Here is a 27,252-nt window from a genome sequence, read left to right as displayed (position 1 = left end):
CATGGTAGCGTGGGGACCACGCCCGAGTCACCGCAGGAGAGCGGGGACACCCCAACACGAAGTTAGTTTAAGCATCAAGACCTCCTTCCAGCGAGCAAGTCTACTGGGGAGGTCTGTTCCATGCGGTGGAAGGGGGCCACGCAAGCGTGACACAAAATTGCCTCCCGTTGGAACGAAATTCTTCTAGTGCTGTTCCACGCAACGGCAGTGGCCGTAAAATAAAGTGGGGCAGTCCGACTAACATCGCTAGCCGGTCTTCTTCTTTTTTTTCTTTTTTTGTCCGTGGAAAGAGGGTCAAAGGTGAAACTTGGTGGTGCACGAGGTCTTCCGTGCCGTCTTGCAGCGTTGATGATCGGAAATTTCCACAATGGCGGTCACGTGGTGCCACCGCGTAGGAAAGCGGGCAAGAAGCGAAGCAGACGAAGAGGAAGCAGCACGACCGAGTGCACGAAGCGCGAGCAGCCGGTCTGGTCCCACAGGATTCCACATCGCAAACAGCGGTGCCCACCTGGCGCGACATGGAGAGGCTGATTCAGGAAGAACGAGCGGTGCTCGTCCAAGAGAGAGGCCTCCACCCTTCCCCCGAGATCCCCGGGAGCGGCATCTTCACAAACAAGAAGGTGAGCGGCTCATTTCGCCTCTTTTCCCTCGGAACGTGCACGAAGGCCTTCCCAGAAGCCCATGAGATGGCGTTGACAGAAAAACGAGAGTAGTCGACAATGAGCCTTCTTGATTTACCGGTCCTGGACGATCAGCGGGCAGTCCGAGGACTGCGTTCAGACCGGAAGTCCCGCCTGTCAGGGAAAATTTTAATTGAAAGCGTACCGTATATACGGGAAGTATTTCGTGCTGAAGATGATCCCCCTGAGTGGTTGTCTGTGCATGACGATTTAGTGTGTCTTAGAAAGTTTTAAACCCACGTAGTCAGCCAAGTAGGGTTGACGGATCATTACATCACATGATGTGCTGTAGAAATGTCAAAGCAGGCAACAAAAAAAAAAGCCCAGATAGCCGAATTGGTAAGGCATTCGAGATCAAATCGAAAGGCGTGGGTTCGGTCCCCACTCTGGGCGCGTGTTTTTCTTTTTATTTCTTACGCACATTTAAAAAATGTTAACTTCACTAACCGCAGTAAAAAAAAGAGCCTAGCAACACCCTTATGCCACCTCTGGCATTGTAGACTGTCGACCTATCCTTCTGTATATATATATATATATATTTATATATATATATATAAGAGAAGAAAAACGTCGAACAAGGTAAAAGCACGATTGTGGCCTACGTTTCAGCAAAGAGAACTTGCTTTCCTCAAAGCAAGTTCTCTTTACTGAAACGTAGGCCACAATCGTGCTTTTACCTTGTTCGAAGTTGTTCTTCTCTTGTGTTCTCTACAATCTTCAAAGTTCTACTACTCCCTATATATATATACTTAGATCATTGAAACAGATAAAGAATTTGGAAAGAAAGAAAAGAAAGAGTGGAGAAAAAATGCCCGCCAGGTGGGATCCGAACCCACGACCTCCAGAATACCGGTCTGGTGTGATAACTACTACGCTACCGGCGGGGCGATTTTCCCCTCCACTTTCTGGGGTATTTATGTTTAGGTATTTTTGTTTCCTGTGCTTGGGTTGGTATCCAGCGCCACTCGGACTACTCGGGGTGAAGGGGACCTTCTTTTTAACCCCCGGGCCGTGACTCGAGTGTCTACGACATGTCGAGAGTGGTCGACCAGCGTTTTAAGCTTCCTATGGCACCAAGACTGCTAGAACAGAGGCCCTCGCTATGCATGTAGCGAATCAGAATAGGAAATGAGGGGCTCGTTGAAAATAACACAGAAATAAGGGTTGGCAGTCAAGAAACCTCGGAAAGCAAAGGGGAGGATGTGGTAGATCATTGAAACAGATAAAGAATTTGGAAAGAAAGAAAGTCGAGTCACGGCCCGGGGGTTAAAAAGAAGGTCCCCTTCACCCCGAGTAGTCTGAGTGGCGCTGGCTACAACCCCCAAGCACAGGAAACAAAAATACCTAAAGATAAATACCCCAGGAAGTGGAGGGGAAAATCGCCCCGCCGGTAGCGTAGTGGTTATCGCACCAGACCGGTATTCTGGAGGTCGTGGGTTCGGATCCAACCTGGCGGGCATTTTTTCTCCACTTCCTTTCATTCTTTCCAAATTCTTTATCTGTTTCAATGATCTCCCACATGCTCCCCTTTGCTTTCCGAGGTTTTCTTGACTGCCAACCCTTATTTCTCTCTCTCTCTCTCTCTCTCTCTCTCTATATATATATATATATATATATATATATATATATATATATATATATATATATATATATATAATATATATATATATATATATATATATATATATATATATATATATATATATATATATATATATATATATATATATATATATATATATATATATATATATATATAAAGTAAGAAACCTCGGTAACAGCAACAGCGGAGGGTTTATTTCGACGTTTCGACTTCGAGACAAGTCTTCTACAGGAATGATTCCTGTAGAATACTTGTCTCGAAGTCGAAACGTCGAAATAAACCCTCCGCTGTTGCTGTTACCGAGGTTTCTTACTTTGTGTTCACCACGCCTTCGGCCCCATCGCCAGCATGCCAGTTATATATATATATATATATATATATATAGTATAAGTAAAGAGTCGGATCCACAGCAAGAACAATAACAAAGAATGTTTACTTACGTAGCGGCAACGGGACTTGCCTTCATCAGAGTACAATTATACATGATGATTGTAACTGTACTCTGATGAAGGCAAGTCCCGTTGCCGCTACGTAAGTAAACATTCTTTGTTATTGTTCTTGCTGTGGATCCGACTCTTTATACTATTTCTGCGCGCTTTGGGTTTTATCTTCCTCTCTCAATATATATATATATATATATATATATATATATATATATATATATATATATATATATATATATATATATATATATATATATATATATATATATATTGCGAGAGAGAGAGAGAGAGTTTTGTCTAATAAAATGCAGTCGAGAGGTCAGCGCGTTCATCCGTTCATCCTTCTTATGACCATTTATGCGAACGCAGGTGATCGGGCTGCTCACTCTGGCCGCAGTGGTGCTTTCCTGTACCCTAGCGGCGAACCTGCTGAACATGAAGATACCGATGTTCGTGGCCGACCCGACGACCTCCGCAGAGACGGCGGAAGGGGCGTACGAGTTCCTCCCAGCCCCAGCCCCAACGGCACCCACGCTGCACGCCCCAGAAGCGCAGAGTGCAGGGTTGGCTGCGCCGAAGGCTCCAGAGCAGGAGGGCGCAGAAGCGGAGGCAAGGCAGACTCCGAAGCCAGACGCGGGTGAGGCGGCCATGTTGTTGACGTCCACCCAGGCGGATGAGGAGGCGTACATCAACGGGAACGTCACGGTGAGTGCCCTTCGAGGGTAACTCCAATCGGCAATTGCTGCTCTGTCTCCTCTTCGCTGTCCCCATTTAAAAATAAGTAGTGGCCCCAGCTCGGTTATGCCAGGATATACGTAGCGTGAGCTAATAAGGTTCAGCTGGTTATTCTTAGCTTTCCCGGTTTTGCTCCGGTGTCTCCGCAGCACGTTTAGCCTTCTTCTGTTCGTTCTTCGTATACGCTCAACCGCTAATCGCCAGCCAACTACTTCGGGATCGGATGAGTTAAGCTTCTCCACTCTTCTGCGCCGCTGAGCAGCAATTTCGCTCTCCTTCTCCCATGGCTATACCATACTGGCAAACGCCCGCTATATGAATACCCCCACTGGTACCTCTGCTCATGCGCACCAAATGAGGCGCTATCAGTCGGCTCCGGCGCAGCGTCAGTCTTGGCTACTGAGCAACGGAGGCGCACAGCTGGGCACGCGCCAGTGCGTCTGCCGCGGCTATGATGTCACTCCTCTGGAATGCGCAGACCGGCGAGGCGTGCGCGGCGGCGAAGGCTCGGCTGCGCCAGCTGTGCGCCGTGTGACGTCACTGCTCCTAGCACATGCGCAGCACGGCTCTCCAGGAGCCACGCGAAACTGATCAATCTCGGCCAGTGTAGCTCACGCTATAAAATGGACGCAGAAGAGAGATGGCGAAGGAACGTGATGACATGCTCTTTTGGGGCATTCGCACGTGCATTCTCTAGGGTGCATTCTCACGTGGTCTCTCGTGGTAGGCTCTGCGCGCGGTTATCTGTGACATTTCTAGCGAGCGCAGCCAATGCGCCTTGGGGGAGGGGGAGGAACAACTTTATTTAGTCAACAATAACTGAACTGTTAGAATAATGATGGGCTCTTCTTTACTCTGTGAGGGGGCCTCAAGACCTTATTACTTCAAAACGGTTTCCAAACCGCAGTTTAGGGTTCGTATTTGGGCCTCAGGCTCAGATTTACGGACTCATGAGCTCGCCAGAATGCGAGCGGCAACTGCAGGCAGTCCAGCGGCTCGAGGCTGCTCTGGCGCAGCAGAGGCGAAAGGGGGACCCGCACCTTCTTCTTTCTGCCGCCCCTTGGGGTGGCGGAGGGAAGAGAGACGGGGACCCTTCTAGTAGCCCAGGCTGTGGTCCAGGCCCCAGTGCTTCGAGGTCTGCCTAACCGTATAGACAGGGGGGACGGCGAAGCCCTGCGTGGCCTGACCCGTCTCCTCCCGCCGGACAAATGTTCAATAAAGTCATTTCTCTCTCTCTCTCTCTCAGGTTCGGAGGTAATCAATGCAGCACCGGTTCCACTCTATTCGATTGGAGATATGCCATATGGCGCCAGGTTGAAGCCGAGGACATCCGCGTACGATGTGTGCTTTCTCGTCGTTTCAGCCCCCCAGTCTGAGCTTGGGTGGTTCCATACCCAGGTAGATCAGAGCCAATTTATAAGGGTTAAGGAAGTTATGTGCTTAACGTTGTCTCCCGGTTGCCTGCTGAATTTTTCTTAGGGATTTATGGGGAGCTGAGTAAACCAGCCTTGCATTTCTGTAGCGAGGTGTGATATCGTGATATAAGCTTGTAGGCGCCGTACACCCTCGTAGGCACGATTGGTCCAGCGCCCTGTTGGCGAGTTTTGGGGCAAAATTTTTGGCCAACAGGCACAATCATAATGATCCCCAAATACACTGTTTGCAGACTGGCAAATCTACTGAGTTAAGCTCTGTGAAAGCGCATCTTGTTTTAAAATCGTCGACAATTATGAGACCGCGCCTCTCGATTGTCGTTCCCTATAGGTCGACAGGTAATGCGCGGTATTGCCGATGGATGTCCCGGTGACATGAGTTCCGTTCCATTCAGATACCGTCTATGGCACCGGCGCACATAACCTCCCGTGGTTCCGGTGCAATGCACGTCCGTGAGTCCGTGGTACCGTGGAACACGTGGGGAGCATTTGCAGCGTCCCGAATGTGTGTACAATCGAGCTAGGTGCAGGCATATTGTCGCCTGCTTATCAACCTCGCCTGACGTCTTGTGGAATTCGAAGCTGACGACCATCTCGATTACGCCAGGTCCATCGACGTGACGGGCAGTTCAGTAAATGTATTTTCACGTGGTCAGCGCAACTGCCGATAGGTCTTCAAACTTACTACGCTCCAACGCGTGCACGGCACCGACGTGCTGCACCAGTGCTGGAGCAGGTGCACACGTTCTCTGCACCGCGGTGGCACCGGGTGCAGAGAACTGCTCTGCACCGTGAGCAGTCGACGGACGCCGTGCAGCGCACCTGATCAGCAGCGCACCGGGCGCAGGCGTTGCCGCGAACGGCGTCGAAATCGAATGGGTTTACGATATGCGTGCGCACTGGCCATCTGCAGGAGCGCGACCCTCGGTGCCTGGAGAAGCCTCAGATGACGCTCTGCTCGCCATCGGCGTCCCGGGGGCCCGACTTCTTCTTCGACGGCCGCCAGTGCCTCACTCCCGAGAGCGTGCCCCCACCCGGATGCCTCGAGGGCGCCAACCGGTTCCGCTCCTTCAGCCACTGCCGGACCGCCTGTCAGGTGCAGTGGCCAGGCTCTGGGTGGTTTCTGTGTCGTGCTCGTGTGCAACGCACTCGCGACTCACGAGGAGCGTGCACATGAGCTGGCAGTGCCCTTTTACCTTGGGCTGCGCCCGAAGTGAAGTCCGAAATCATGGCAGTGCCAACTGTGCGCCAAGTCGATGTCATGCGACAAGTGAGGGCGGAACGATCAGAGTCCCTCTCCGGCAGGCCTTGCTGCAGGCTGCTTCCTGGAGGCTTGTATAGCAGTTGCAAGTAGGCCTATATAACTAGCTCATTTCGCGTAGGCAGAAATGTTCTGTTAAAATGCGTTTGCTGTAGAGACTTGCCGTGCCCGTTCGAGGTTATACCACGTTGCTGAGGTAGCGTCAGACATGCAGGTCTTTATACATATTCAATGACGATTGATTGACCCAGACTTATTTCTGGTACACTAAAACAACTAGGGAAAGTAGAACAAGAAAAGGTTGTGGTGTGGGTCATACTCCGACGATCCTCCGCACGAGGCTGCCGTGTAGACGGCGCCGGCGTGAGAGGCAGGCAAGAGACAAAGGCAACCGACGCCAACCTCCAAGGGGGGTTTATTCCCAAAACCTCCCTTAGCTGGCTCCGTCTTCTCGGATCCCGCGTTGCTCGAGCGGCCGGAGTCGTTCGACTCCGCCGCTACCGGTGGACGATGGTCAGTCCAGGCTCGAAGGGGAAGGCGCCAGATCGCTCCGCCGCCGCCGCCGAGCTGGCCGAGCGCCGCAGTCCAAGACTCGGCGCTCGGCCAGCTCGGCGGCGAGGACTTGGAGCGAGGACTTCGCTCTCCGCAGCCGCCTCTCCGCCAAAGCACAGTGCGAGCTTGCCGCTCCCAAGCGCGCCGGCGGCGCCATCTCGTGACGCGCAAGCGAACCCCTCTATTCTTGCCGTATGGTTGCGCAATCCCTCCGAGCGCTGCCGCGTAACGAGTTTTGGAAGCGGTCTCGAAATGTTATTAGAAAGTACGCCTTGCTGCAAAGGTTGAGGCTCTGAACAGGGTGGACAAAGGGGGTGATCGTCATTTCCACAGGGACGGTCGTCATTTCAGTGCACAGGCGCAACAATACCTGCACACGCCACGCAGGAAAAATATGGAATACAATGCGATCGTTCCACGAACAAATCTGTCGTCAAAACTTGTTTTATCTCCCTTTTTTTTCCCCTGAACACACTGAGTTCATGGAATGACGCACGTGGAGCGTGCACCTTCTGCAAAAGAAAAACAACCGGACCCAAAAGTTCACGTAAAAGGAATGTTTAAAGTAAACAAGAAGGCCAAAATAAAAATAACCGAGCACTAATAACAGAGCACATGGATGCCTCACCTTTTTACTGCGGGCAGTGGCATCTACAGTGTGCTGAAACTCAACACACCACACCATGATGAATAACCAGATTCTTCTTGCGTGAAAGCGACGATTGCATCGGTCGAATTTTAAGGTATATGCATGTCTTTAACACATTTTCCCTTCAGTAGCTAACTTCTGCAATCTCAACACAAAGAAGCCCGCTTGAAAAGCAAGAGCTTTCCGCCATTTTGGCCAAGCGCGGGGACTAGGCAGACTAGGGAGGCATTCTAGCGCTTTACCAAAGACTAGGGAAAAATTTCTGGGGAGAAACAACAACTAAACAAACAAATCTAGCGCCAAAAAAATAATGACGTCATGCATATTTTAATGACGTCACACACATTGACCAATCAGCGTTTCCAGCCATTTCTCTCCCTATACGGATGTGTAACGAGTCGGGATCGCGAGCCTCTTTCACAACCCCACTGCGCATGCGCAATCCCCTAGCGGCCAAGTCCCTAAGCAGTCCAGTAGGGGCAGCAGACGACATTCCCCACAGCTCCCGCACAAGCGGGAAGGGGTCGTGGTTGTATTTACATCGTTTGATTTTTTGTGTGTGCTCGTTGTGCGCGGAACACTGCCCACAACTTGTGCTGCGTTCCGCTGTAACTCGGAGTGCCGAAAAGGGAACGGTGTCGGCTTCTATCGCTTCCCATCGGCCGCACGCGATCGGCTACGGCGGTTTGCGTCGCTCGCGTCGGCTCGGGTGATGGGAACTTTAAGCTTAGCATCCTGGCGGATATTTGATCGCTGCTGTCTGTGCAACTGCGAATGACAATCCGCAACACAACTTTTCACTACACTATCATCCCCTTTCTCGCATGTGGAACTCTATTTAAGTTATAACTGCCGTTTGAGCGATCGGTGACCAAGACATCTGCGTAGCCTGTTTCGATGCTCCCGCGCAGGTATCGCCATCTCTCGGCCGCTCGGCGCAACGCGCGGCGCGGCGACCGGTCAGCGTATACGCTTGCATCGCGGAAGATATATCTGATCGCCGCTTTTAAAATAAGCCCTGACAACAATCCCTAGCACAATTTTTCACCACACTAACACCTACTTTCTCGCATGTGGAACTTTTTAGCGATCAGATTGATTCAGAAGAGCAGCGACAAGCGCGGTTGCTACCGTGGTCTGCGCCGGTTCGAGCCGCTGAGTGTGCCGAGCTGGCAGGCGCGGCCGGCGTGTGCGCGGACTGTTTCCGAAGGCAGAAAACGCTTCACGGTTGCTTGCTTTATCCATTTCTTGCGAACAAAAGCGCAGAATCTACAAATTCAGCTCAGCGATCATCGTAGTTGACCGTGGAGCAAAAACAGTGGGCGGAGCGACGCCGACGACGCATCTCATGCGCGCATCGGGCCGTCTCAAATTCACGCGTACGACTAGTCGTGGCGACAGTCGTAACGATCAGTCGCATGCGAATCGCGTGTACCAATCGTACATGTGTCCAGCGCTTAAAGGCATTTTGCGAACTGCCAGCCTTTGTTGAGCTGGCGATCGCACTTCATGACAGACGACTCCAAGTACTGCTCGCTCTGCTACTCGGAAGGCACACGGATCTGTCCGAGATTTCTCTGCCAGCCCTCATTCAGTGATAAGAAGCCGCCTGGTATTATGTGATGACCAGGGGTGTCATCTTAAGGCGTTATAACACCAACACAGAAGAAAAACTTCGGCTGCTCCTCGCCGTAATGTGGGATTGCCGTGCATACAACGAGAACGCAGCCGGAGGAAACGCCGGCAAACCCTACAGCTTCAACTTCCGCTAGGCACGCTAGGTGGCAGCACACCGCAATGAAAGAGGCGGAATAAGGTATAATAATGCTCTGCTGTGTGGACCGCAATGGGACTGCCATTTATGGTTGTAAAAGCTGATCCGTTCTCGGGCGTTGGTGTGCGCTGCGTTGCCTTAATCGAACAATTCGCCAAATGGTGTAGTATATCATAGACGGAGTACCTAATAATTTGATAAGGTGGGTTTCTATATACGTTTCTACACATGTTTTACCATCGCTGCTGCTCTCATACATGGCACTCCTGTGCGCAAAGTGTTTTATAAAACTCCGTACTATAAACTACTTTTGTAGAACTTTTAGTCGCTAATTTCCTGGGTGAGCATGTTCATGAGCAAAGCAGAGGAATTTCTTTGTTCAAATTCCTTCTGGGAACTAAGTGGCTAGTGGTTTTTGTTTCACACTCAATGGCACTAGGTACCCTGTTTAAAGTCGGCTTTTCTGTAATACGAGCGTGCACGCTGTGAAGCATCTTTTACAGGTTTATCAACGCTCATTATGGCGTAGAACTGGGTTTTGTTGAGACATTTCTGTGGGTGACGCTCAAAACAGATAAAAAAAAACAAATATACACAATACGCTCAGTGTCTTCCGCCGGGAAGAGGCCGTCGTAAGAATTAAGTTCTCCAGAAGTTAATGGGTGAAGGTCGTTTTGAACGTCAGGAACATGCCAAACGTAGCCGCCCATTCTTCGCGCTTGAAACTACACAAGAAAAGTGTGCATTTGTGGTCATCACTTGCTGATTTATCTTCCAGCGATGGATTGGTAATTGCCGTCGCCCCGTTATTTCCCATATGAATTTATGTGACTAAGGGTATACGTTATAGTAGAATCGCTGGGGGAAGTTCCAGCAAAGTCGTAGCGAGCATTAACACCTGCAAAGTAACTCCGCCGATTTGGAATGTTTTCGAGACCAACACGTCATCATCGCATTGCACGTGGGTGAAGGGGCCGTCCTTGTTGCAGGTCCCAGGAGCGCGAGCCGAGTGCCGCGAGCCGGTGCGGTTGGTGGCGTGCTCTGTGGCCCACGTGACTCGGCGCTGGTTCTACCCGGCCAACGGCAGCTGCGTCGAGTGGGCCTTCCCGCAGGGCAGCTGCGTCAGCGTGGCCCTGCACCTGTTCCGCAGCATGGGCCAGTGCCTGCGCGACTGCGTGCAGCACGACGCGCCCGCCTGCCACGAGGTCCCCGTGGCGCAGCCCTGCGTAGAGTCCCAGGCACGGCGAAGTCGTACACAAGCTCCTCTCGGTTGGACGGCACAAAATAAGTTGCAGAGTCTAAAAAAAACTAGTGACATTATAGACGACCAAAGAATTTTATGGTGAAGCTCGTAGTGAGCACCATAAAATTCAGTAACGGCCGTCCCTATCTTCACTAACGTCACTCTGCTCCTCTCCTCTTGCCGACAACCATCACAAGCCCCCTTCGCGGGAAAGACGACGTGATGTGACCACGTCTTCACTAATTGGAAGAGTGATCAGGAAGCAGTATTACCCGATTCCAGAAGAGTTTACCTCTCTGAGACGACGACGGACGGAAGTGATACTAACAGCTCGGCTGTAAGAAAAAATTCCCCCGCATTTCCCCGAGGGGGAGAATGTGAAAGTGCGAATGCACGGTTGTCGGCCCGCTTGCGGCGCTTGCGCTCGGCCCCCGCAGCCCACCGCCTCGCCGCCTTCTCTTCCATCTCTTCCATCGGGTTTGTAGTATCACGTGTACACCACGCAGTTATCAAGCCGCTATAACGCCGCTGAGTTGCCAACGCACGCTGCTGACGACGTTGTTTGAATGCGTTAAAGATATAAGGCGCGTCAACACTGATATCACCGTCGCGTCCGTGGTTTGATCGGTAGAGCGTCGCGCTGCGGCCGCAAAGTCCGCGGATCGAAACCTGGCGCCGGATGCTGTTTCTTTGTTAAAGAGTCGCCAACGCACGCCGCTGACGACGTAGTTTGAATGCGTTAAAGATATAAGGCGCGTCACTAACGCTGATATCACGTCGCGTCCGTGGCTTGGTCGGTAGAGCGTCGCGCTGCGGCCGCAAAGTCCGCGGTACGAAACCTGGCTACGGATGCTGTTTCTTTATAGAGGAGCACTGCGGACGCCGCCGGCGGTGGATGGTTTCGGGTCGCTTATAAAGTGCATTCGCACTTAAAAAGTTGAAAGTAATGAAACCCTTGTAATTTGTTATGTACAGTGCTCACGGATTGAAACGCGACACTGCGAGCGCGTGGCCTGCGGTACATGCAGCGCCGCCCGCGGATGCCCGTGGGAGCTAGGTGTTGCATTGTGGGATACCACAAGACAGTAGTATTAACTCTATGCCACAAGGACGAGAGCGTTTTCACCGTAGGCTTGCTGCATCCGGTTGCCAATAAGCGGGGCTGTGGTTCCCCGCAGCGACAGCGGTGCACTGAGAGCCTGGAGCGCAGGAGCGCGTTTGTGCGCAGCCGCCCGGCGGTCCGCGCAGCTAACTTCGCGACATCGTCTGCTCGCGCGCTCTTCTTACGCGTGCCCTTCCGAAGCGACACAGATAATGTGCATGTATGGCATGGTCACGCTTATCTGAATAAAAGGAGCGTCTGCACGACGGAACAGCCAACTTTATTTCATGATATAAACTAAAAAAAGAGGATAGCCGACGAAGGAGAGCCGACCGCACCACACGCGAACGTGCCTGCAAAGGCGACTTTCCTTTTTTTAAATGCAGAGCATTTCAGTAACTCACGATGTCACCCGCGTTGACGTCCGTAGTCCGCATCGCTCCCCCTACACTATATAAAAAATAGGCAGTTTTGGCATATCGTTACCGTGTTTACGTTACCGTTTACCGTGTTTGCGGGAGTAGACTGCGCAGCGCGAGAGTTACCGCGAACGGTAACTTACCGGCACAGGCTTCACCGTCGCCAGCGCTTCCGGTAACACGGGAAGCGGTAACGCTAACACCGTAACGATATGCTAAAACTGCCTAATAATACTTACCGGCGCCAGGTTTCGATCTCACGCCGTAATCTGCGGGCGGAACGCAAGGTACATGGCGCTCTACCCACTGGGCCACAAAGCCGACTTTTTTTTTTGATAAACAAAAAACTGTATTTACAGAGATATATACAGGATCACATCAGATGATTGCAGGGTATTCGTCGTACACAATAGCAGCTCTACGCATGCAGAAAAATAGGCGCTTACTGCCTTTACGCTAGCATGGCGTAAGCATGTTCTGCCGGCAAGTGTAAGCTAGTGGCATCGCAATGCTGGCACAGCCGCAGAGTTTGGGCGGTAATTACACTAGCACGAACGTTGTCCAATGGATGACAGTGCCTTTTGTGCACCGCTTGAAGGGAATGGGATGGGAGCGGAGGGAGGGCAAGGGGGCTCTGGGCAAGCAGAGGTGAGCAGGAGTGTTACCCGATTCTAGCCATCAAATTGAGTCCCATCTCCTCCGCTCCTTTACCTTAAATTCTGAAAGGACACGCGAACCCTGCGCCAGTGCATCACGCAGCTCGGTGTCCGAGTCAGGCCCGTCAAGGGCGGCCACTGCCCACTGCGCCTTCTGAACAAAATGCCTCCACGCCGGCCGAGGGTGTTCAGCGCATTCAACAGCATCCACCCTTGCCCTCCAAAGCGAGTGGAGTCCCATGACGTGGATGCAATCTCGAAGGTGTGGGAGTTCCGTGTCTGCATCCAAGAACCTTAGGTTGGTCCACGTGAGCTGCCATTGTGTGCCAAAGGAGCACTGCAGCTCGTCCCAGAAATACGATGCCGTATTGCACTCTAAGAATACATGCTCGCCCGTCTCCCGCCTTCCGCACAGCGGACAGTTGGCCCCTCCAGGGAGGAAGAAACCCCGCTCTTCCTGCCTTGCCTTAGTTGTGAGTATCCCTGCGTGCAGACGGAAAAAGAAGTCCTTCGAGCTTGTTGGAACGGGGAGTTTCCGCACACGCCGTAAGACGTCACTTTTTAGGCGGCCTAAAGGTGGGGAGCGGTACAAGGGGGTGGGAGGGTCTATTCTACCAAATCCCAGTAGAGCTTCCTCGGCTTCACTGCGCACAAATACTCCCAGGAGAAGAGTTCCTGCAAGAGGGTCAGTGCCCCCGCCACTTAAAAGCCTGTTGCACGGGTGCCATGTGCAAGGTCTGCTGTTGTTACGAGCCAAGGGGCCAGGTGTAGGGCGCCTATATATACACTTTGGAGAACCGCCTGGAGGAAGCCATCACTGCGATCTCGGAAGTACACAAATCTCTTTACAATCGGTTTGAGTTCCATGTTAACGAGCCCAAAACCCCCGGCTTCGGCACTCCAGAAAATGTTAGTGCGGCGCATGGGTTCATACGTGGATCTCCAGACGAAAACCGCAAACAACCAGTGTAGCTTGGGCACTGAGCCTTCATCAATAGTCGAGACGCAGGTCGCGTACAAGATGGCCGGATATGCCACGGCGTTGCAAACGTGCCCTAGAAAAGAGGGCAATATGTCGCGCTCTCCAGGGCTCCAAGTTCCTTCCGGTCGCTGCCAGTTTTGTCTGCCACCGGGGGGCGATGGCTGCGCCGGTATCTAGGTTTACCACAAGGTAGCGGGTGATGGTCCCCCTCCATCGAACTCCGTAGAGTTGTTGGGGTTTGGTGAGCCATTCGCCTAGCCATGCTCCCTCCGACTTCAAAAGGTTCAGCTGAGCCCCAGAGAATCGACAGAATTCTTCGGCCAGTGCAACAACCTCCCCCGCCTGCTCTCTCGATGTGCACACAAAGGCAACATCGTCCGCATAGGCCAGGACCTTTAGTTCTTCGTCTCCAAGGACGAAGCCTCGGATCGACTTGGACGCTATTGCCATCCTGCAGAGAGGTTATATATAGGGGACATGGGGCAGCCCTGCCTGACCGACCGTCCGATGTTGATTGGCGGCCCCACTTCCCCATTCATGATGATGCTTGTAGTTATTTCTGTGTAGGAGGTCTTTATCCAATCTATCATTGCATCTCCGATCCCACATTGACTAAGGAGCATGAACAGAAAGGTGTGGTCTACCTGGTCGAAGGCCTTTTTAAGGTCGAGTTGAAGGACAGCTAAGGGGTAAGTGCCTGACTCTGCCACCTCGCAGACCGTCCGCATGCGATGCAAATTGGTGTTAATGGAGCGGCCCCTAAATCCGCATGTCTGATGTGGGCCCACCACACCACTGAGGGCCATCTCGAGTCGTCGGGCCAGGATACGTGCTAGGATTTTATAGTCTGTCGACAGTAAACTGATGGGCCTGAAATCTTCCACATTCGGTACCGTATCTTGGACGGATTTTTCGGGTATGAGGACCAAATTACTGTTCCGCATTGAAGGTGGCAGCACTTTTGTGTTTTGGATGTTTTCGAAGACAGATACCAGAACAGGGCTTATCTCTTCACGGAATACCTGGTAGAATTCAGAAACAATCTCGTCAGGCCCGGCCGACACAGAACGGAAGGTTACGAACGCGCCTAATATCCTTGACTCATTCAACCATCGGCCACAGGTGCGCCCTCTCCCCCGCGTCCTCCTCGCCTTCTCCCCGCTCGCAACACCCTCTCTCGCTGCGTTCGGTTCGGGCGCACAACAGGTGGGGACGTGTGCAACACCCTCTCTCGCCGCGTTGGGTTCGCGCTGAGCAACAGTCGGTTCGCGCGCAAGAACAGGTGGGGCGCTTGCATCGCGCTCTCTCGCCGCGGTCGGTTCGCGCTTAAACCACATATGTCGTTCGCGCGCGCTCCGGTCGCTAACATCTGTGGCGTGATCGTGACGTCAACATCACGCGTTCGTGTGGTGGCGCGATTTCGGCGCTATAACACTCTCTCGCGAGGGGCATTCGATTGGATTTGATTGGATTGGATTGGATTGGCTTGGCTTGGATTGGTTTGGGATTGGATTAAAGTGGATTGTGTTGGATTGTATTGCGTCATAGCCGCGCCACGTGGCGTCATAGCCGCTCCACGTGGCGTCATAGCCGCGGCAGGGGGTTCACGGCACGTTTCACGTTTCACCATCGACTTCATCGACAATGTCTACGCTGGAAGACAACAATTACAACAACAACAACCAATACGTAATCCATAAGACTTGCAGGCGCCCCCCCCCCCCCCCCGCGGAAATGCTCTGCATTTGATCGTGCCCCTCGCGAGGGGGATGTTTCTTTTTTATTCCAGAAAAGGTGGAAGGACACTACAGTCAAAAACCTCGGGCATACCCCTCTCTTGAAGAAAATGGGGAGGTAAGGGGGAGATAATGGATAACTGGGAGATGAACATTTCTTTCAGAAAAGGTGGGAGGACACTAGGGTAAAAAACCTCAGGAATAGCCGTCTCTTGAAGCAAACGGGGAAGTAAGGGATAAGGGCGCCCCATTTGCTACAAGAGAGGGCTATACCCGAGGCTTTTGACTGTAGTGTCCCTCCACCACCCTTTTTACGGTAACAACAAAAGGGTCCTGACACGCGTTATACTGCAACGGCGTTATGATCTTGATGAACGCGGAACTCTGCGCGATGTGGTATCTTGCTTGCGGGTACTACAGCATATGTGGTGTTAACGACTGAAGCACACCGAATAGCCTCGTACCTCTGTTGGGATGCGTGCGGAGCAGTGTGCGCCAAGCTTAAGAAGCTTAGGACTTAAGTGCGGCGTAGCCTTGGCGTTTGGGTTGAGTACACAGTCCTATTAGCTAGGGGCCATGCGTGCCAGCTTGCACTAGCGTCGATGTCGCGGCGCACCATTAATTTTTTTCTGTGATATAATTTGGAACAACGAGTTTACTTTTGAGATTTTTGGTTTTTGTGTATGTGTCGAAAACGAGCGGCCAGGGCCTGAATATTTTCATTCGGGCGCCCGACAGACGGCTTCCTCGGCAGGGGGCGGCCATTCTTGGTCACGCTCACGGCACCTAAGTCACCCCGTCTGTGTTGTGTGTCTGTTTTTTTCCTTTCGACCACACTGCTCCGAAGAGGGCACGTGTCGGGGCCGCAGTAGTTCGGCTCGCTCGCTTGCAGCTGTCTCGATTTCTCAGGAGGGGACGTCAGTGCTCCAAAAGGAACCGGTAGGGTCCTGCGTGGGCTACCTGCGCGGCTCCAGGAAGGCGACGTCCCAATCAAGGGAACAGCCCCGTAGTCGCAGGTGCGGCGTCATGGCGAGGGCCCAGGAAAAAAAAGAAAAAATGGGGACTGTGGGGGAGCAAATGTGCGGGACAGTACGGCGATCGGGAAACGTTAACTTTAGGAATGTGCAAGCGGAAGCTTGGGGAAGTCGATCGAAGATTTATGAACGTGCAAATCGCTGGGTAGGGTGCGGTGGTGATGCGGCTTTAGCGGAAGTCCGTCGGTAGGCGTGTGGCGGGACGACCAGCGCCTCGTCTACTGTATCGAGTTCGCCTCGTCGCCGCGAGTCCCAAGGCCGACCACGCTCTGCACCCGGAATCCCGAAAAACGTATAAGGCTGCCTGGGGAAGCCGGCTCGACTTCTTCGTGACTTTCCGTGATTGAACTCGGGGTTACCGGTAGCCACACCTATGGTTAAGATGTATGCCTGTTCCTAAAGTGTTCCTTGTGTCACTTGCAGTTTGCGTACTTGCTATGTTTTTTTCTTGATCCCTAGGGTTAAGATGCATGCCTCCCCAGTGAGTCGGTCTCTGTATTTCCCCACTATGTATTGTTTTTTTTTGTTGTTGTTGTTGTCGTCTGTACAGTTAACTTCGTGCGTTAGCCGCCCTGCGCACACGTGTGCACGCTGTACCACGTCCCAGGCTTAGTGTTTTTAGTTTACTCCTGGGATAAAGGTTGCTGTTCTTTCGTACGCAAGTTTCCTTTCTTCAGATGAGCGTGACTGTGCATTGCATGAATATTACTGTGCCGCATTGGAAGGGCACGCGTAACAAGAGCGCGCGAGCAGACGATGTCGCGAAATCGGCTGCGCGGACAGCCGGGCTACTACCGTCGGCGCACAAACGCGTTCCAGCGCTTTAGGCTCCCAGCGCACCGCTGTCGCTGCGGCGAACCCATGGGCGAACCACAGTCCCCGCTCACTGATCTCCATTAGTGGAGATCAGTGGTCCCGCTCATTGGTAACCGGAAGCAGTAAGTCTACGGTCAAACCTAGCTTTCACTGGCGTCCATGGGCGGCGCTGCATGTACCGGCGGCCACGCGCTGGCAGTGTCGCGTTTCAATCCGTGAGCACTGTACGTAATTGGCCGCATTAATTGCTGTAGTTAATTTCACAAGCTGCGTATAACAGAGTGGATACTTCATTGTTGTCAACAATGCACCCGAAAAAGCTCGTCTAACTGACCGTGACATTTTACGATGACCCGCAAAATAAAAGAGAATATATATGTGTTGCGGGGCTTTCGGTTCCACCTGCCCCAATGGGTAACAGAAAAGTACTCGCAAGGCCCCAGTGCGCGCATGCATGAATACAGGCGAATCGAGCGTATACTGTACTGCGAAGGGAGTTGCCGAAAGAGTAACCCAATTTTGGCTGAATTTCGAACGACAGGCGCAAGCGTTGCACTCGAGGAAACCGCTATATGAGGACTCGCGTTACTATACCGTTACTATACCCGCGTTACTATAACGAATACCGTCTATAAGACGGTATTCGTTGAAAAGTTTAGCCGGTTTAGCGGTCAATTTCTTCGCTTGGCAACACTGGAAACGGCCACAGACATGGCCGATGCGCCACGGACACGGCGCAGCCTGGGCCACTGCGGCAGCATGCCGAAGGAAAAAAAGACACCGGCGTGCGTCAGCTGCTCCGTTCCAATCCGATTCTAAACTGTGGCGCCAACAGAGATGTTATTAATCGAACTCACAGTGAACTCGACGCAATACTTTGTGTTCGGCGAAGAGTTCGTAACGTGAAACACAGTCACGTGTTTCACAGTCGCGCTTAACACGGACAAGTGTCGCTATCCCGCGGAGCCCGACGTAACGAACGAGTGACGGAGCACTCACGCGCAACGTTTTTAGAACAATTGTTCTAACAATTGTTCTAAAAACGTTGCTCACGCGGTTGCATGGAGGAGAAGAGGGGTGCCTGATCTGCGGGCCGTGCGCACAACGTCGCCTAGCAACAGACGCTTGGCCACAGATATGGCCGCATACGCTTGGTTGCCTGCATGCATTCCACGCCACGGCCGGACTGGAGGAGCGGCGAGCGCGCAATATATGAAAGTGCGCGCCCGCCGCTCCTTCAGCCCGGCCGTGTCCACGCCATTGGATACTGAGGATAGTTCACCTGATGGCGCCACGTGTCCACCGCGTGGCGTCGTTCACCGCGGTGACCCTTCTTCCTCCTTCCACGCAGGTCCATTTCCCGGTGTACTCGTACGTGAGCGCCGGACGGCTGTCGGAGTGCCTGAAGGTGGACCCGTCGGAGCGCCGATGCCTGCTGGGCCGCAACGCCTTCTCCAGCCACGGGGCGTGCGCCCGCGCGTGCCTCTTACGCGACGAGCTTGCTTGACATATGGCGAATAATACGATACCATATACGCGCTATCCCGGAGTTGCATCATCTGCGCTGGAGTGCACGAAGTGGCAGCGTATGCGCAGCCAAGTCGTGAGCGCGGAATATAAGACGCCTCTAAACATGTGTTCAAGGCGGGGGAATTTTGGGTGTCGGCATGCAAAGACAGTTTCGGGTTCCTTTCTCCTCTCCTCCCCCCACCCCTCAAAACCTCGAAAGAAAGAAAGGGGAATTTTGCTTCCGTTATGATAGCGAATTCTGGCAATGGTTGGGCGTGGGTGAACTGGTAATCTTGCCACTGTCACGCTGGCGCAGTGGTTTCATGAAGCAGGGTTTAAGTTCAAGTATAAGTTTAGGCTTAAGTTTAGGCGACCTCACTCTTCCCAGATGCACGCGGTCAAATGAGGGTGCCGGAAACCATGCATTCAAGAATGCCAGCACTCTTCAATTCACGGTTTCCGGGAATGCAAAAAAGATATCAGTACGTATGCATTATTAGGCCACTCCGTTCAGAAATCTGTCCAATTTATACGTCTGTCCGTAAGGTGTGACACGATGGGCTGCACAAGCATACATGGGCTATATTTGGTATTTGATAAAAGCTGCTTCTTATAGCAGTAAGTTTCTTCAAAACAGGGCCTTAGGGCATCCAGGGCACACATAAGTGGTGTGTGCGTACCCGCCGCGGTGGAAGGCGTCACGCTGCTGAGCACGAAGTTGCGGGTTCGATTCCCGGCCGCGGCGGCCGCTTTTCTGATGGAGGCGAAAAGCAAAAACGCCCGTTGGTACGAGATTTCGGCGCATGGTAAAGATCCCCAGGTGGTCAAAATTAATCCGGAGCCCTCCACTACAGCGCGCCTCATCGCCTGCGTTGCGTCGGCGTGTTAAACCCCTCCTTGGTTAAACCCCTCAATCAATCAATCAATCAATCAATCAATCAATCAATCAATCAATCAATCAATCAATCAATCAATCAATCAATCAATCAATCAATCAATTAATCAATTAATCAATTAATCAATCAATTAATCAATCAATCAATCAATCAATCAATCAATCAATCAATCAAGCAAGCAAGCAATCAATCAGGTGTGCACGTGTGGGGATGAGCCCTTAAAAGGAATGGCTATGAACTATAAGGTAACTCCCATTCGGGGTCCTCTGCATTCTACACGGACGGGGCTAGCAAGCCTGTCAGGGCACGATACGTGATTGCTGTTAGAGACTGCGCTCCATGTACCCGATCGGGAATGTGTACAGTAGTGAGGCACGCAAGTGCAGATAAATGCGATACGCGAGAACCTCTGGCTGATATCGCGAGTTGTCTACCCACTCTATAGTTTTGACGCGGCTATAACCAAGAGCACAAGGACCGCTTTTGTGATGCCAGTGACCAAGACATCCCGGTATCGAAGTTTTACAAAGCAGTCTACGCGGGCTACGGACAACTCAAGAGGGCTGTGGAGAAAGGGACGAGCTTCCGTGACCCATTCCGATGAGTGCTTTAGTGGAACATACCGCTGATGATGATTATGGTGGGCACGAGGGATGCGAGGCGTCACCTCTTCCAACATCCTCCCCCGCGCGGAGATGGCTATAATTTTAAGTCCATGTCCGGGCAGCATTCCAGGTGGCGTGCACACGTTATTCATGTCCGTAGAAGCAAGCAGTGTCGGGCATCGCCGCTTCTACTTCCACCGATGATAACTATGCTTCTTACGACGACGAAGTGTAGAACTGTTGCTTGGGTGAGCAGCCGCTGAACCTTTCGCGTAGATGAGTCTTCCAACCGATGAATACACCAGCGCCGGTCGATGCAAAACGCTTTGGTCGCCAGCAGTTCTTTTTGATCTTCACAGGAGTTTGCTTTCGTCGTTCGCTGTTCAGTCCTGAGGACTTTTTTGAATTCAAAGGCACTGTCTCCCTTTGTCTTCTGCTTCGCTTTAATCTCTCCGCTGTCCTTGCACTGTTGACCACTCGGTGTTTTGTATTCGTCCTGACAACCCGAATCCTCTGGTGTTTCTGGGGTCTTGAATAGTCGTGTGGCACGATGAACGAGTTTCCCTTTTATTTTCATCGGGTATGGCAACTCCTCCTGTGCTTTTCTAGCGACATTTGAGAGGTTTAATGTGATTCACTGCACCAGGGAACCGAAATATAAATGCACGAAACGGAAACACGGTGGTTCTTTCCCCTCGCTCTTCAAAATTACAAAGCAAAGGGAAGTTAGAATTAAATCCCCACTGGTAAACTTTCATAAAAAAAGAATGTGCTAGTCGGCCATCTGACTTCAAAATAAACACGCACATGAACCCAATGTCCCTGTGCGAGGACACAATTTAATTAGCTGCGAAGGTCCCAATAAAGTCAATGTTTTTCTCGAAACTGTGTCAATGTGTTCTCCAGGCATTAAATCTTTACACTCCGTTGCAATTTGTTTAAATTAAAAGCGTTATGACCAACGATAAAGCGACTTACCTCGCCGTCTCGCATAAAACGTGCTGGCGCTGATTGCCGCCATGTTTTCTCCGAGCGGGAAAGAGAAATTTCGCCGAGCTCAAGGTAGATGGCGCCACAGACCTTGTCCTCCTAGAGGGACATTGGTTCTCTCCGCTGCAACAGCCGTTGTAGTTTTCGTCGCCTGTGAACCGATGTCCCTGTGGGGGGACAAAAGGTCTGAGGAGGGTATGGTTCTAACGAGGCAATCTTTCGAATGAACCAAACTTGTGTTTTCTCTTCATGGCTCCTTTAATGTACTTAAGTGTGGGGAGTGTAGATCTGTTGTGTGTGATAGTTAGCCCCAAGATTCTTAGCTCGTGATTGTGGGGGATGGGGTTGTCATTCGCAAGTAGTCGTATTGACGGTTGGGGGGAAGGGTGGGTTTTGGGAGGTGTAATGATAAGTAGGGCAGATTTGGTGGGCGAGCATGTTAGGCCAAGATTGGTGATGTGTGTGAGGACGGGGTCAAGCCCAGTTTGTAAGGTGTCTTCTATCTGGTTATCACTGCCACGTGGCACCCATAGGGTGATATCTGCGTAAATGGTGCTGCGAAGTGCGAGGATGTTGAGGAGCTGGTGAGCTAGTGGAATGAGAGTAATATTAAAAAGTAGTGGCGAAAGAACTGCCCCTTGGGGAGACCCGCGATTAGCTATTTGGAAAGGCGTGGATTGTATGGGGCCGAGTTTGATAGTGGCTGTGCGTTGGTAAAGGAAGTTGTGGATATAGATATAAAATCGGGTTCCCATACCGAGGTTGCTAATGGCTGCGAGGATCGCCTCATGTGATAAGTGGTCAAAAGCCTTGTGCAAGTCAAGTGAGAGTACCGCAGAGCTATCTTTGGCAGGAAGTGCTTGTGGTTTCGATGAACATGTTAGATTGGGCGCGTCGGTAGTCATAATTCAAAGAAAACAGCGTCTATCCGTCTTTTTCTTTGTCAGAGCATCCTTTTTGTCTCTTTTGCGCTACTGCCTTTGTTTAGATGTACTTGTATTTAGTTGCATCCAAGGATTATCGGCACAAATGCCTGAATCATGAGCAGGGGGCAAAGACGTTTTAAAGACCACATGGTAGCTAGCGCATTTTGCCAACTTCGTGCATGTGTTGAGGCTGTTTCTTAATTTTTTGTCATTTCTAGCTAATGTCGAGTATGATATCTGTAACACATTATTTCGTTTGAAAAAGTGCTAGCCAAGCCGACAGAAAGTGCTAGTCTAACGCTAAGCTGCGTTGGTATAGAAGTATTACGGCAGGCAGTGTTTGAGCTGAGCGCTGCCTCTCAAAACTGCCACCAGCCCAGGCGCATGCGAAGCGCGCCACTAGAAAACGAAGCAGAAGTTGGTTGGTTGGTTGGTACCGAAAATCAATGGCGCGTACCAACTCTGGGGGATTGGCCAAGTCAGACTGGGTAAAGTGGTTAAGAATTCAAACTAAGGGTAAAATAGAGCTGTGGAGAATGTGAGGGAAGTGATGTTAACAATTTTGAGAACCCAAGAAAAAACTTTAACATACTGAAGTAAAAACGGATACTACACATACCAGAAAAAGAAAGTACGAGATTTGTTTTAACAGGGTAGGCGACCTGATTGTGAAATAAAAGCGTGAAGGGCGTGACAAACATCTCCGTGGCAGAAACCTAAACCCGATGCCCCAAATGACAGTAAATTCGACACAGACAAGGAAAGACCCAGGCGCCGGAAGGGAACCTCCAGGAATCGATTTCGGAGAGAGGAGAACCGCCGGCAAGACAGCAGGAAATGTTCAATTGTCTCCTCCTCTTGACAAAACTCGCAATGGGCCGTAGGCGCTATATGCGTGCGCGGTGAAGGTAGAAATTCAGATTGGACACTCGGCAGGGAAAGCTGGTCAATGTGACTTCGCACAATCGCGACTGCATAACGTCACTCTTCCACGAATACCGGAGGAGCTCAATTAAAAAACACGGATTCTTTTTCTTCTTCTTCTTCTTCTTTATTTATTTATTTATTTATTTATTTATTTATTTATTTATTTATTTCCTTTTTTGTTTTATCTTATTATGGACTGATTTTCAAACTCAATTCCTCAAAGTTTCCAAATTTTTCTAATTTCCTCGACTAATGCACCTGCAGTAAGCTCTTTCGGTTGAACGACTGACCTTTGGCCGATCCCCTGACTGGGTATGCGCCATTAATTATCAGGAACTACACCAACAACAACACGGCAGCGAACGGTGTCCGCCTGCCTCAGGAAGATGTCAGAGACGGGAGGGAGCCTCGCACCTCTTGCGTCGCCGTCGCGAAGCTTGGATGAGACCACGTCTGGGCGTGGACCGCGTCTTGACTGGGACCGCGCCTCGATCGTCGAGGGAGCCTCCAGCATCTCGGCAGAGGTCGTGGTCGACACCGCGGCGCCACCGCCTCGGGACCCGCCGAAAGATGCCGGGCGCCTACCGCAAGTGTGGCTCCGGCTCACGTTCGCCAGCGCGCTGGGCCTCTTCGTGGTGGCGACCACTACGACCGCCGTCTTCCACCAGCTGCCGGCAACTGCAGACGCCGGCACCTGGCCCGTCGGGGTCATCACCGCCGACGGCGATGCCGGCGTGAACCGCGACAGCAGAGACGAGCTGGAGAACGTGGTTGCGCTGTCGCCGCACACGTACGACTTCGAAGACGAGGACGTGCGAGCAGGGGAAAACCCGCTTCTCAGAGCTGCTCCATCCGAGACGGTACGAATAACGCGTGCCTGTAGTGAAGATATGGCAGCTCGAACGTTCACTAAAATTAATTGATTGATTGATTGGTTCAGCCGATTGATCGATCGATTGATTGATTGATTGATTTTTTTTATTGATTCAATAACTTATTAAATCATGGCGACAGCTGAGCAGCGGAACTCTGCATGGAATAGGACGTACTCCGGAAAGCCCTCCTTATATGTCGGTGATCAGTGTTTGGGAAAGGCTCCCGTATCATGTTCTACTGGAACCTGCGTGGCGATTGTAGTTAAAGATCAAATTGTGTCTCCGCATCGCCCGTGGTAAAAACGTAATATCCCTTCATATAGAAAGCTGAGAGAAGCGCAAAGCTTTTCCACATCAAAACTGCGTCAAAAGTGCGTCAGAATCTTCGCTAAAGCTGCGTACAATCGATCGTCAAACCTTCAAAGACCAGAATCGGAAATGAAGAACTAGACCATGTGACGATTTTTCGTGAACTGAACTAAGTAGGCGCATCCACGGACGTTCTAAATGTATGCCGATGCGTGGTTTGTGAGGTACTAAAGGTATGCTGTTGTACACGTTCTAATATATACCTAACGCTTCCGCGTGCGCAGGTGGTCAGCGCAAAGTGCGGCCACCCGCGATTCTCCTTCTGCAACCCACCGAAGGGCGGCGTGTACTTCGAGTCGGACCAGGGTTCCTGCCTGCCGGCCCCGCCCGATACCGTCTACGTGTGCAACCAGAGCCCGAACCGATTCGCCTCGCTAGTCGAGTGCCGCCGCACGTGCGTCGAGAGCGCCAGGCCAGACAGGCAATGCCTCTCCGCCCCTCTCTTCACGCGCTGCGACGAGTGAGTGCTCCGAGAAAATCGTCGTGTGCATGAAACGGGAACCTTCGTGTCTTGCATGTGCAGTCACCATAACCTAAGGCATCTTCCGAAAAGGTTATCCAGGATAAGCCCCCAACACAGCACAGCGGAGCGCCGGCGGGGGGATCTGCGGTGTTACTAGAGATGGTATTCATTGAAAAGTTAGGTGTCAATTTCTTCGCTTGTGCCAGTGCGCTCGCACGCCACAGAACACAAAACACCGGCGTGCGTCGTCTGCTCCGTGTCAACCCAATTCTCAACGGTGGTGTCAACAGAGGTGTTATTAACTGCACTCACATTGGAGTCGGGGCATTACTTTGCGTTCGGCGGGGTAGAGTTTGGAACGTCCAACACACAGCATGTGCTTAGCACGGGCAAGTATCGCCTTCCCGCGGAGCCCGACGTAATCATGCTGTGATGGCGAATGACGGCGAATGAAACCTATAGGCGTGACGTGTGGTGACGTCATAGCGTCTAAATGAAACGAGAGCCAGCATAATTGCTTCTATTCGTAACTGCTATACGGAAACAAATGTCAGCTTCTTGGCCGATCCCCCGTGGGTGGAATGTGACGCGGACTCGCTGCAGCGGCAGCTTCCGTCAATCATCCCCGGATGACGGCAGAACAGAGGAGGCCTCTCATGAACTGAACAGTGGTCTATGCAAACAACACTGGTTGCTCTCTGCCAGACTCGCGAAGTGTTTTCGTTGACGCAACACGTCATTGCGCTCGGCGGTTTACAGCAGGGAAGTGGCGTTGAACGGCACCCGGTGGTTCTCGAACGGCACGGACTGCGAGGAGTGGGGCTTCCCGCTAGGCCAGTGCCCCGCCCCGGGAAGTTCGCTGTTCGACAGCGCGGACGAGTGCCGCAGCAGCTGCCTGCAGCCCACGGACAAGCTCAGCTGTTGTCACGAGCCGGAGCCGAGGGTGTGCGCCCTCGAGCAGCTTCGCTACCCGTACTTCGCCATCGTCGGCTCCGACGGAGGCTTCAGGTGATGCATAATGCGTGGCCTTCGCGAGGGCTTCCATACGTCGCGCTCGGTGCTGTATCGTCGTCAACCAGTTCCCGTTCGAAAAAGGGCTCATTGTGCTCATCATACGTCAAGATCGAAGTACTGGTTGATGCCGTGAGACCTGACAGCGTTGGGCTTAAGTTCCGTTGCTCGAGCACGTGCCCCACAACTGCTGCTGTTAAACAGCAAAGTGATGCACAGTTACCAGGTGGCACATACCAGTACTGGAGCATCGGACAACTCTTTGTATGCATGAATGTATGCTTTACTAGCATGATTCTGTAACACTGTACCCTGTGCATGGTTGGCGCAGCCAAACCGGCTAACTAAAGCATTTACAAAGCGCGAGACCCGTTATTACGAGGTGAAACGTTACTATGAGTTCTTTATTCGCTATGACACAGGTGCCTGGAAGCGAACGCGAAAACGCTGCAAGGGAACCAGTGCGTAACCGGAATTAACCATTTCGACACAATAGACGACTGCCACAGGACCTGTGTCGAAGGCGACACCTCGTGAAGACGTCGTGGCCTACTGCTCTGTGACCGTTCACTGTTCGCAAGAGAATGGCTGCCCTATAATGCCGCTAGTCTCGCTGTGTGTGAAATGATGGTCGATGGTAATAAATGGTACTTACGAAATTACGCTGTGGCCCGACCATTAACTTACGCATTACGGCAATGGAGCGGGACAGGTGGTTGCGTACACACTGTATGTCCTTTGTTTACGTAAGGCACTAGCAGTGAGCGGCTGTTTTAGGCACTGATGATACTCCTCATGCTGCAGCTTCACCCTACAGCGATGGTGTACAGGCATATTTCCGTAGCTGAACTGGGGCGTTGTGCTTCTCCTCGCCGAAGATTACGCTTCGCTACTGCGTGGGTGAAGTAGCCCTGGGAAAAGGTAAGACCATTGCCACCACTGGGACGGCCACGGGGCTCTTAATACCATGTTTGGAAAAGGAACACTGGACTTCGCTTTGCAGCTGCTTAGAGAATTTGTTAACCTGCAATAGACACTCGGCCCAATTTTGAATGTTTACTTTAAGCTTCACTGAGCACAACGCATGTAATGGGTTTACCTGCCGGCCATGGAATCGGCATTCTTTTAATGAACTGGCAAATGCGAAAACGCCTTAGTGTACGAGCCTTCGGCACGGGCTGAAGAAACCCAGACTTTTGAAATTATTCGGCAGCCCACAGAAGTCTTACTGGGAATTTTTTTATTTAGGAGGCGAGAACATGCTTGTCGTTCGTTTTTGCTTATTTGTTCGAGGCGCCATCTGTCGCTACAGAAGTTGAATGCAGAGAGAGAGAGAGAGAGAGGGGGGGGGGTGAGAAAGAGAAAATTGGGCCCATCTCTCTGCGAGGGGGACTCGAGTAAATGCGTCGCATAGGGGGTGGGTGTATTGCGTTAACGTTTAGTGTTTGGGGAGTTGGTGGTAGTGAATGCGTTGTATCAGCAGCTTCTTGACGTAGTTTGAATGAGTCAAGGATATAAGGCGCGTTCGTAGCCTCCCATTCTGTGTCGGCTTTGTGGCGCAGT

The 27,252-nt window shown here is 51.7% G+C and overlaps 2 protein-coding genes across 2 annotated transcripts; both read left to right on the top strand.

The window, feature by feature from the left end:
- The first annotated feature begins 518 nt into the window (after positions 1-518).
- On the top strand, positions 519-18,625 carry LOC144168621 (uncharacterized). The gene is made up of 5 exons (XM_077697568.1): positions 519-620; positions 3,096-3,431; positions 5,808-5,990; positions 10,120-10,368; positions 18,470-18,625. The coding sequence occupies exons 1-5, from the start codon at positions 519-521 to the stop codon at positions 18,623-18,625; spliced, it is 1,026 nt and encodes a 341-aa protein (XP_077553694.1).
- Positions 18,626-23,357: 4,732 nt separating this feature from the next.
- Positions 23,358-26,242, top strand: LOC144168619 (uncharacterized). Its single transcript, XM_077697566.1, has 4 exons — positions 23,358-23,831; positions 24,440-24,675; positions 25,441-25,686; positions 26,112-26,242. Exons 1-4 carry the CDS (start codon positions 23,358-23,360, stop codon positions 26,224-26,226), a joined length of 1,071 nt encoding a protein of 356 aa, XP_077553692.1. The 3' UTR covers positions 26,227-26,242.
- The last annotated feature ends 1,010 nt before the right edge of the window (positions 26,243-27,252 follow it).

Source organism: Haemaphysalis longicornis, unplaced genomic scaffold (assembly GCF_048455015.1).
Source record: "Haemaphysalis longicornis isolate Haplotype H1 unplaced genomic scaffold, Haemaphysalis longicornis Haplotype H1 scaffold_2, whole genome shotgun sequence".
In the NCBI taxonomy this organism is placed as follows: domain Eukaryota; kingdom Metazoa; phylum Arthropoda; class Arachnida; order Ixodida; family Ixodidae; genus Haemaphysalis; species Haemaphysalis longicornis.
The sequence above is the reverse complement of the archived record's forward strand: the minus strand, read 5'-3'. Positions and strand labels throughout refer to the sequence as shown.